The 9,435-nt window shown below is 43.5% G+C and overlaps 1 protein-coding gene across 1 annotated transcript; it reads left to right on the forward strand.

Moving 5' to 3' along the window:
- Positions 1-328: 328 nt before the first annotated feature.
- On the forward strand, positions 329-9,153 carry LOC149178792 (uncharacterized). Its single transcript, XM_089422235.1, has 2 exons — positions 329-373; positions 8,362-9,153. Exons 1-2 carry the CDS (start codon positions 329-331, stop codon positions 9,151-9,153), a joined length of 837 nt encoding a protein of 278 aa, XP_089278361.1.
- The last annotated feature ends 282 nt before the right edge of the window (positions 9,154-9,435 follow it).

Genomic DNA, 9,435 nt, shown 5'->3' on the forward strand with positions numbered 1-9,435 from the left:
TCACCTCCATTTGATTGTTTACCCTCTTTGAGGAACCGATGCGAAGAGTGATCCTGTTAGCCATCCTTGTGACACTGTCATGATTGGAAAATTCCAAACCATACCTGGAATTAGCTGCTATGCAAATTTATCACTCGTTCCTCAAAAAACGAGTCTCCTTTAAGCTCTTTTCAATTGACTCGTAAAATATGAAAATATTGCCGAGTAATTGGCCTCTCCAACTCGGTGATTGGATCGGCCGAAACCCTAAGCAATGTCTCTGGCTAAGCAGGATCATGGAGCATCAATGGCTGGAGGTCTCGGTCGAGGTTGGAGAAGCTGGATAGAGATGGGTACCGAGGTCCGGCTTGCGCGGGATTACCCGGCTCATTATGGGCCATCTGTTATAGAAATTTTTGTGCCTTACAGCATTGAGCATGAAATGTCAATAATCTAAGGGATCCAAAGTCCCTAAACATGTTGTTCCTACCCCTAGAGGAACAAGGCTAGAAAACCACAGCAATTCACAGAAGTTCTCCACCTGAAACTGCTCAAAAACAAGTCAATTCAGGATCATGTCAACTGCTCCACTGAGCATCTGCGCTGAATGTCAACTTCTCCACTGTCTACCTGCGTTGAATGTCAACTGCAACAAAGGCTACCTGCGCTGAGCGAGTTTGGACAAGTGGCAGGCTCATTCCTCAATGTGTCAATGCCCAAGAAGCTTCCAAAATGACACTTGCCTCAGGGAATTCGACTGGTGATGAGTAAGAGGTTCCAAATCTCCAAGTGGAAGCAAGAACCTCCAAGTGGACTCAAGAACTGATAGAGGGAGAGGACACTAGTCAGATCTCAAGCTGACTCATCCTCTCTCCAAAATAACTATATATAGATCTCTCCTCCATGAGATCTAGAGGCTGGAATTTTGTTATTGCAAAGAATTGCTGTTGGTTTGAGACTGGAATCATTGGGTGCTTAATGCTTTGAAGGGAGGTGAAGATAGGAATTCCATTCTGCTGGGAAGGAGATGCTGGATTGGAGCCCTCTGGGTTGTATCTCTTCCTGAACCTTGTTATTTATCAATAAAGCTATCTTGGTTTTCTCCTATATACTGATGTAGCTTTGATGTATGATTGCATTAGTGTATTTGATTTATTTCTAATCCTGAATCATTTATGAATATGAATATCTGCCTTTGTGTTGTGTTCTTCTCTTGTCTCAAGTAGCTGTTCTCTTGTCGCAAGTATCTGTTCTCTTGTGATCTTGCAGGAAGGCAAGTAGTTGTTCTCTTGTGGTTTTGCGAGGAGGCAAGTAGCTGTGAACATCCAAAGGAGAAGAGGATCTAGATCGAGGGACAAACGGAAGACACCGGTAAGTCCATTGATCTCCCCTCTTTCACATTTCATAAAGGAAAGAACCAAAATAGCTGTATCTGTTTGTTGCTAAGGCACTGTCACACCTTAGGTGGATAGGATCGTCCTGCATAGGCATTTTTCCCCACAACAAATTGGCGACTCCACTGGGGAGATCTGTTTTAGTCATTTTATTTGTGTTTACATCATTGTTTGTTTCATAGACTCAACAGCAACAATCGAACTGCTTCTGCTATTCTCAGTTGCAAAGTAGACAGTTGCTGCCTTGATCCTTCACTGGATTTTGTCTATGATCTGAACAATGGACTCACAAATGATTTGATGATCCTTTGTGATAGATCTTAGTACCCTTTCAAAGCATCCATTTGATTATACCTTGCTAGTGTTTCTGATTTGGCCTGAAACAGTTGATTTTTGAGCATTTTATGACCCAGAACCCAGGGGAAACGAGAGTTTCTTCTTCAGCACAACTGCTGTGAAGGCAGTCTGCATTTCAACGCAGGTCCCGTGAAGGCTACCTGTGCCGAATGTCAACTCCACAGTGTTGTACTTGCGCTGAACAAGTTTAGCCTTGTGCAGCTGGGGTTCTCTGCTGTCTGTTGCCCTGTTTTGATCTCTGTTTTTTGTAGCCTTTAACCAGCATAGGTATCAGTCTGATAACTCTTTTTCTCTGCTTAAATTCCGCCTCCTTTTGTACAAAAAGACTGTGAGTGTTTTTATGTGTTTTTACATCATTTACAGTTTTCCTTTGCATGAGTGAAATAATCATCCTGTAGCCCTTGATTCAGATCTGATTGATAGTGATCTTAGGAGAGAGTTCATTGGCTGTTTGCAGTTGATTATACATTTGCTTTTGCTTATCGGTTTGAGTTTGTCTCTTTTAAGTGTCGAAACAAAAGTTTATTTCGAAAATCGTTAAGTGTTGTAATCTCTTCTACCCTTTCTGATTTCGAAAAAGTAAACTTGTTTGTACTTGTCATTTAAAAGCAAATTCAAAGTTGTACAAAAAGCTTTCTTTGTAGGCATCAATACTAAGAAAGCGGAAAACAAACACCTGCATTGTGCATTTGCATTTTGATAAGTTTGCATGCTTGATTTAGAAACAGTGCATTAGAGTGTGCTGATTGCTCTTTGAGAAAAGATGGTGTCTTTCTTTTCCCTTAGTAGCTAGGATTTTCAAAGTTGAAAAGATATAAAGCTTGCTTATCATCTTTAGATTGCATTTAGGAATTTGTATCATACATCTCGTGGTGAACCTTGAAAGGCAAACTTCTAAAAAGATCAACTTAAAATAAACTGAATGAACCTAACAACGCTTTGCAACATAACGCACAACATAGAGGTCTAGGCTAGAGACGTGTTCCGACGTCGTTAAGCCTAGTGACTGTCGATCTCGTGGAAGGTGGGTGATTCCTCCTGAGGGACGATAGCGCTAGTACGGATTGTGCTCCCACGTACCGTCGCGTATATATTGGGAGACCCCTATAGGCATATATCCTTTATCCTTAGGAAGCCGTGTCGACCGCCCTACTGATCGCAATGCAGTGAACACAGCATTCACGAAGATCGATCGCCCGTACCCTAAAAAGTATTCTGCGGTTTTGCGAAAAGTTTGGCACACCCTCTGCCTAGAACTCCAGAGCAGTTTCTTTTGGCCTTTATCAGACTCTATAACAGAAAAAGTCCATCCGAGCATTTGTCACTTCGGGCTCGTTAAAACATCGAAGGAGACTAGAGTCATCTTTAGCTTTTTCTCGACTCTTTAAAACTGAAAAAGCAAGTTGTGTCTAAAGCGTCGTTAACAATTTATTTTAAACGGAACAATCACCCTTTATTCCCGCGTTGATCTTTAGGTTGAAAAGATGGAGCACACCAACCAAGGAATTCCCCTTGGTGGAAATCCTAGTCCCTTCTCCTCGTGGGGAGATGTTGGTGCGCCCCACATGGCCCATTGTCGCTTCCAGGACTGACAATTGGCCTACCAGTCTGGCTCTTTTCAACCAATGTCATTCAGAACACCACCATTCCTGAACAGTCGAGTCAACAGTTAGACCAGACCAGAGTTTCCCACCAGCCTTCTACTTCATCTTCCTCTCCTCCTTCCTCTTCGCTTGACGGAACTGGTAAAGCAAAAAACCGAGTTCCTAAGGAAAAGAAGGAGAAGAAGAAGAAAGAGAAGAAGAAGAAGGAGCCAAAGGCGACTGGGGGCAAACAAGTGTCGTCTGACAAAAATCCACACACAGCACTGGCAAGGCCTAAATCGCCATGCGTCATATGCAAGGGAGACCACTTCCACAGAGATTGTCCCTGTATCCCTCGGATACTAAGGGACTGGTCTCCCCGTTTGCACAATTCGGTAGCGTCGACCTCTGATAGCCATGTTGACTGCTCACCGTCAACTAGTGGAAGTGAAGCCACAGGACAAAGAGGGAACGCTAGATTTCCCTGCAAACTGTGTGAAGGCGATCATGCCATCCACCGTTGTCCCTTCTTAGACGAGGCAAAAAGAGTTCTGGAAAATCGCCCGATTTTACGAGCGCAACTTCCTCTTGGATATCAAAAACTCCTGCCAAGTCCTTCGCTAGTTGAAAACCCGGCTGGCCCGCTCAAGTGGTCAGCCGAAGCGCCAGTCATTGAAGATGAACCGTCTGAATCCATACCTGACGAAAGTCTAAAGGTTGAAACGGCAGTTGACCCGGTTTTGCCTTCAGAGGCTCTATCTTCGAATGACACCATCACAGAGGAGAATAAAGACGACACCGTCCAAATTCTCTTCATCAGCACTGACTCTGATGATCAAGGGGGCAATGCCACGATTCCTTTATCGCAGGAAGGAAGTTCATCAGAGCGATATCCGGCCGTCTATTCGGTCCCACCACCAAGAAACCTGGTTGTGTCCTTTGACTGGAACCAACTAGGCAGACCCCGCTTGCCAGCTAGCATACCATTCAGAATTATCGTCCAAATATACAGAATGGTAATGGCTGGTTCAGTTATTGATGAAGGGGCATCTGTGAGTATCCTTTCCTCTATTGCTTGGAAAGCGCTTGGTTCGCCTGCGCTTTTGCCTGAAATGAGAAATCTATCAGGCTTTGATAAGGGAACCAGTCGCCCTTTAGGGATCCTCCCCAATGTGCCCATAACATTGAAAGGGAAGACCGTTCAAATGAACGTGATGGTCGTTCAAGGACCCTTGGATTATAACCTACTCCTTGGACGAGACTATATATATTGCATGGGAGCCATCGTCTCATCACTCTTTAGAGTAATGTGTTTTCCGCATGAAGGAAGAATGGTCAAGCTCGTGGACCAACTTTCATTCCCCGGATCACGCATCGCAAATAGTCATGAACCATCCCTAAATGGTCTATTCACGCAAGAAGTGTCTCAACCCACGGTCCGTCCTCCTGATGAGCGCGAGTAATCCGGGAGGATATGACTAGAACCCAGGGGGCATGCGTCCTGGTCTGCTTCGGCAGAGAACTTTGGGTATAGGGTAGGTTTCCGCGGGAGAATATGACTAGTCCGTACCCCGTCCGTCTAGGAAAGAGGGTTGTTCTAGAATAAGATTCTTTTGTCAAAGTTATGTGAGAGGACGGAACCCGTCGCTCACCTTTGTCTATTTCGGTAGACATTGCTGAGGAAGTGTTTTGTTTGAAAGATTAACGAGACAATCTTTGGGTAACCTGAAAGAGGTAAGCCTCTCTCGTTAAAACAAATGTTTTAGCGGAAGAGAAGTAGAGGTAACCTTGAAATTCTACTTTATGCCTGGGGGCATGCAAACCTTTTGGAGTGCAAGCAAGGGGCAACTATTTTTTTTTTTAATTTTTAGGACCTCTAACCCTTTAAACTCGTAGGATTAGTCGTTTTCGAACTTGCATAAAGAAAGGATGAAGAGCAAAGCTTAGTGAGATGAAGCTCCTTAAAAAATAGAATCTTGATGAGACACTCTTATCATATGACTGGTATAAACGAGCAGTTTTAGCATAAAGTTCATGCTCGTTAAAAAATAAACGCAAGATCCGAGCAGTTTTAGCGCATAGTTCATGCTCGTTAAAAAATAAACATAAGTTTGAGCAGTGTTTTGGCGCATTCAAGCTCGTTAAAAAATGAACCCATCCCGGTAAATAACCATTGTGTATGTAGCCTTATCTGCCATAAAAGCCTTGGTCGTGTTTACACCATCACCTCCACTTTTCATTTGGCCGATCGTTCACCTCCATATGATTGTTTACCCATTTTGAGGAACAGCTGCGAAGAGTGATTTCACCTAGCCATCCTTGTGACACTACCGTGATTGGAAAATTCCAACCTGTACCTGGAATCAGCTACTAACCCTGTTTATCACTCGTTCCTCAAAAGACGAGTCTTCTTTAAGCTCTTTTCAACTGACTCGTAAAATATGAAAAGATTGCCGAGTTTTGGCCTTCCAGCTCGTTAAAGCGATCGGAAGTGCTATCCCTCCTCTAGATTTTAATCTTTTTGGACCTGAGGGATTATTGCACAAAAAGATCGAGCGCTTGTTTTATTCGGCTCGTTAAAATGATCGAAAACTCATCCCTTCTGTATTGTTTTATACTTTTTCGGACTTAAGGGATTAGATGACGAAAAAGGAATTTCGGAGTTAACTTTATGTACCTTTTCAGACTCTCTAAAAATGAAAAGGACCGAGTTATCCTTGTCGTTAGACTCGTTAAAATCATTAAATAGCGACAAACTTGTCTTTAGACGAGAACGAGTTTCACTATCGCTAGGCTCGTTAAAATGTAGCGATGGGCTTGCCCGAAGGGTAGGTTATAGAACAAGCATATGTTATCCTCCTCAAGCTTGACAAAAATAAAGAGGTACTGGTCAGCAATGACTGGGGAAAAATTGGGAGAAACTAAAGAGAACTTTGATGGTAGCAGGTCGCTCTTGAACATGACACTTTTCCTCCATACCACAATCGAGTTGGGTTGTTTCATTCACCGGTCACATCACCATGGTCTCGCCATACCATCCATAATTGGGGTAATGCTACCGATCCATCGCATCAGTGTCGCCATATGTTCAAGAGAAGTCGTTCAGAAAGAGTCAACCGGGTCCCATCCACTGCCATACATTATCCTTCATCCATTCATGACCGCCACCCTGAATCATATGTCACAGATCGTTTTCACCTCCATTAAAATCATTAGCTCCGTTCCGTGTCATTGATGTGGGATTCATTAAGGCCCTCCTTTGACGGATCACTTCTTGTCGACATCAGCTCATTATCCAAGAAGTTGATCTAGGAACACCCCCTTCAGTACTTTGAAGCTTGCATGCCTCAATGGCAAGTTTCTCACTTCCGGCGACAGGTATACATCAATGACCTTCGACCAGAAGATTTTGCGTGGTGTTCGACGCCAAGTCCTGTATTCACACCACGTGAATTGTACTGCAGTACCTTGAGGGTCATTATCATTATCGGTGATTCCTCTCGCGCTTGTTAACGGTTTACCTCATTGACTGGTAATCAAAAGATGTCTTTCCATGTTCGACTTCAGCGCAATTCTCACATGGATCGACTTGTACTTAGAGTGAAGATCGAACGAGTTTGAAGACCCCGGATCTAGTTTCATCCATCCAGGCTGCGATATATATTCAGGAAATATAAAGACATTTGAAGTGTACATCATTGCAGCAGATGATCATCCTACTCAAAGGATGATAATTTCACCAAAATTATCAGTCTACCATCAGACGATCGTCTGTTCTATGTACAAAAATGAATTTATAAAGCTGAGCATGGGAATGCCCGCCTCAGCTAGATCATGAAAGTAGTATGAATCATAATGTATTGTATTGTATCTTATTACAGGTCTCCTCCCAGCAAATGGATGAACTTCGGACCCTCCTGGATAAAGCATTTCACCTGATAAACGGCCTCATACTTTAGGGGGCAACTGTTATAGACATTTTTGTGCCTTACAACATTGAGCATGAAATGTCAATAATCTAAGGGATCCAAAGTCCCTAAACATGTTGTTCCTACCCCTAGAGGAACAAGGCTAGAAAACCACAGCAATTCACAGAAGTTCTCCACCTGAAACTGCTCAAAAACAAGTCAATTCAGGATCATGTCAACTGCTCCACTGAGCATCTGCGCTGAATGTCAACTTCTCCACTGTCTACCTGCGTTGAATGTCAACTGCAACAAAGGCTACCTGCGCTGAGTGAGTTTGGACAAGTGGCAGGCTCATTCCTCAATGTGTCAATGCCCAGGAAGCTTCCAAAATGACACTTGCCTCAGGGAATTCGACTGGTGATGAGTAAGAGGTTCCAAATCTCCAAGTGGAAGCAAGAACCTCCAAGTGGACTCAAGAACTGATAGAGGGAGAGGACACTAGTCAGATCTCAAGCTGACTCATCCTCTCTCCAAAATAACTATATATTGATCTCTCCTCCATGAGATCTTATTGCAAAGAATTGCTGTTGGTTTGAGACTGGAATCATTGGGTGCTTAATGCTTTGAAGGGAGGTGAAGATAGGAATTCCATTTTGCTGGGAAGGAGATGCTGGATTGGAGCCCTCTGGGTTGTATCTCTTCCTGAACCTTGTTATTTATCAATAAAGCTATCTTGGTTTTCTCCTATATACTGATGTAGCTTTGATGTATGATTGCATTAGTGTATTTGATTTATTTCTAATCCTGAATCATTTATGAATATGAATATCTGCCTTTGTGTTGTGTTCTTCTCTTGTCTCAAGTAGCTGTTCTCTTGTCGCAAGTAGTTGTTCTCTTGTGATCTTGCAGGAAGGCAAGTAGCTGTTCTCTTATGGTTTTGCGAGGAGGCAAGTAGCCGTGAACATCCAAAGGAGAAGAGGATCTAGATCGAGGGACAAATGGAAGACACCGGTAAGTCCATTGATCTCCCCTCTTTCACATTTCATAAAGGAAAGAACCAAAATAGCTGTATCTGTTTGTTGCTAAGGCACTGTCACACCTTAGGTGGATAGGATCGTCCTGCATAGGCATTTTTCCCCACAACACCATCAAAATGATCATTTTATGGGCATGATTTATCCGCATGAGAAAGTCCACCAGCATAGGAAGAAGTCCCCTCAACATCTACAGTCTAAAAAGAAATCTGGTCACGACCATGGCTCTTCTCCGAAGATTAAGGTCAAGGGTGAAAACCCTGAGAAGAAACGGTCCTCTAAGCCGAAGCCCCAGGAAGAATCTCAGCATGAGGTTCTTAAGCAGGGTGCCGTCAACAGAACTCTTGAAGGCTGTAACTGCAAATTCGGCCATGGTGATGAATATGCTTCAAAGAAGGAGCCCCTAGTGGACAAAGGCAAAAAGCCGGCAAAAAATCTTGTATTAACGGGGCAAGTTACGATTCTGAAGCGAAGACAGGCATTAAAGCCTAATAATAATGATTCAAGTCAGTTGGAAATTGTGAAGGAGAAGACGACCTGTTTTGTGGTAAGTCCGAAGGAAATCCCAGGGCCAGATCCGACGCATGTTACCAAGAATCGAACCCTGACATCGAGGTCTGTTTCGTCAAAGGGATCTAAAGCAGCTGCTCTCCCAAGTGTGCCAAAGCTGCCAGGATTCGAACCTGAAACCACCGAGAGAGGAATTACGACAACCCCCTTTTCTGTGGAGAAGATATGCAGTGGAAAGCAGCAGTCTGATGACTCTGCCTTGTTCCAGATCCAGATCGTGCTCCTTTTTGGCAAAACTCTGCTACAATGGGTAATCTCTTTGGATATAGTGCAGGACCTCAAGAAAATCTTGGAATTTAGACTGGGGATTCCCTTTGCTTCTCAATGACTCCTCCACGAAGGTAAACAACTTGAGGATCTTTATCCCCTTTCCTTTTACAGCATTAAGAGAAATGCCTCCATTATTTTTACCCTTCGTTTGAGAGGGGGAGCTGTTAGACAGTCGTCTTCAGCTGCGGCTTTTTCATACAAAGATGCTGTCCATGCTCAGAGGTCCAAGAAAATAGCTCCACCAGCTCAGGCTCCCGAACCTTTTTTGGTGGACAAACTGGAGGAAACCCCCTCCATTGAAATAATGCATCCTCCGCTGGATGAGCAAATCCAAAAGTAT

The sequence above is a fragment of the Pinus tabuliformis genome, chromosome 4_1 (assembly GCF_031772625.1).
Source record: "Pinus tabuliformis cultivar Carrire ecotype Pingquan chromosome 4_1, CPIR1, whole genome shotgun sequence".
Lineage (NCBI taxonomy): Eukaryota > Viridiplantae > Streptophyta > Pinopsida > Pinales > Pinaceae > Pinus > Pinus tabuliformis.

Excerpts from the sequence above, each read along its gene's own strand:
- LOC149178792 (XM_089422235.1), top strand. The coding sequence starts at position 329 with ATGGGTACCGAGGTCCGGCTTGCGCGGGATTACCCGGCTCATTAT. Across the intron at positions 374-8,361 it reads GGGATTACCCGGCTCATTAT|CAACACCATCAAAATGATCA; the intron begins GGGCCATCTGTT and ends CATTTTTCCCCA.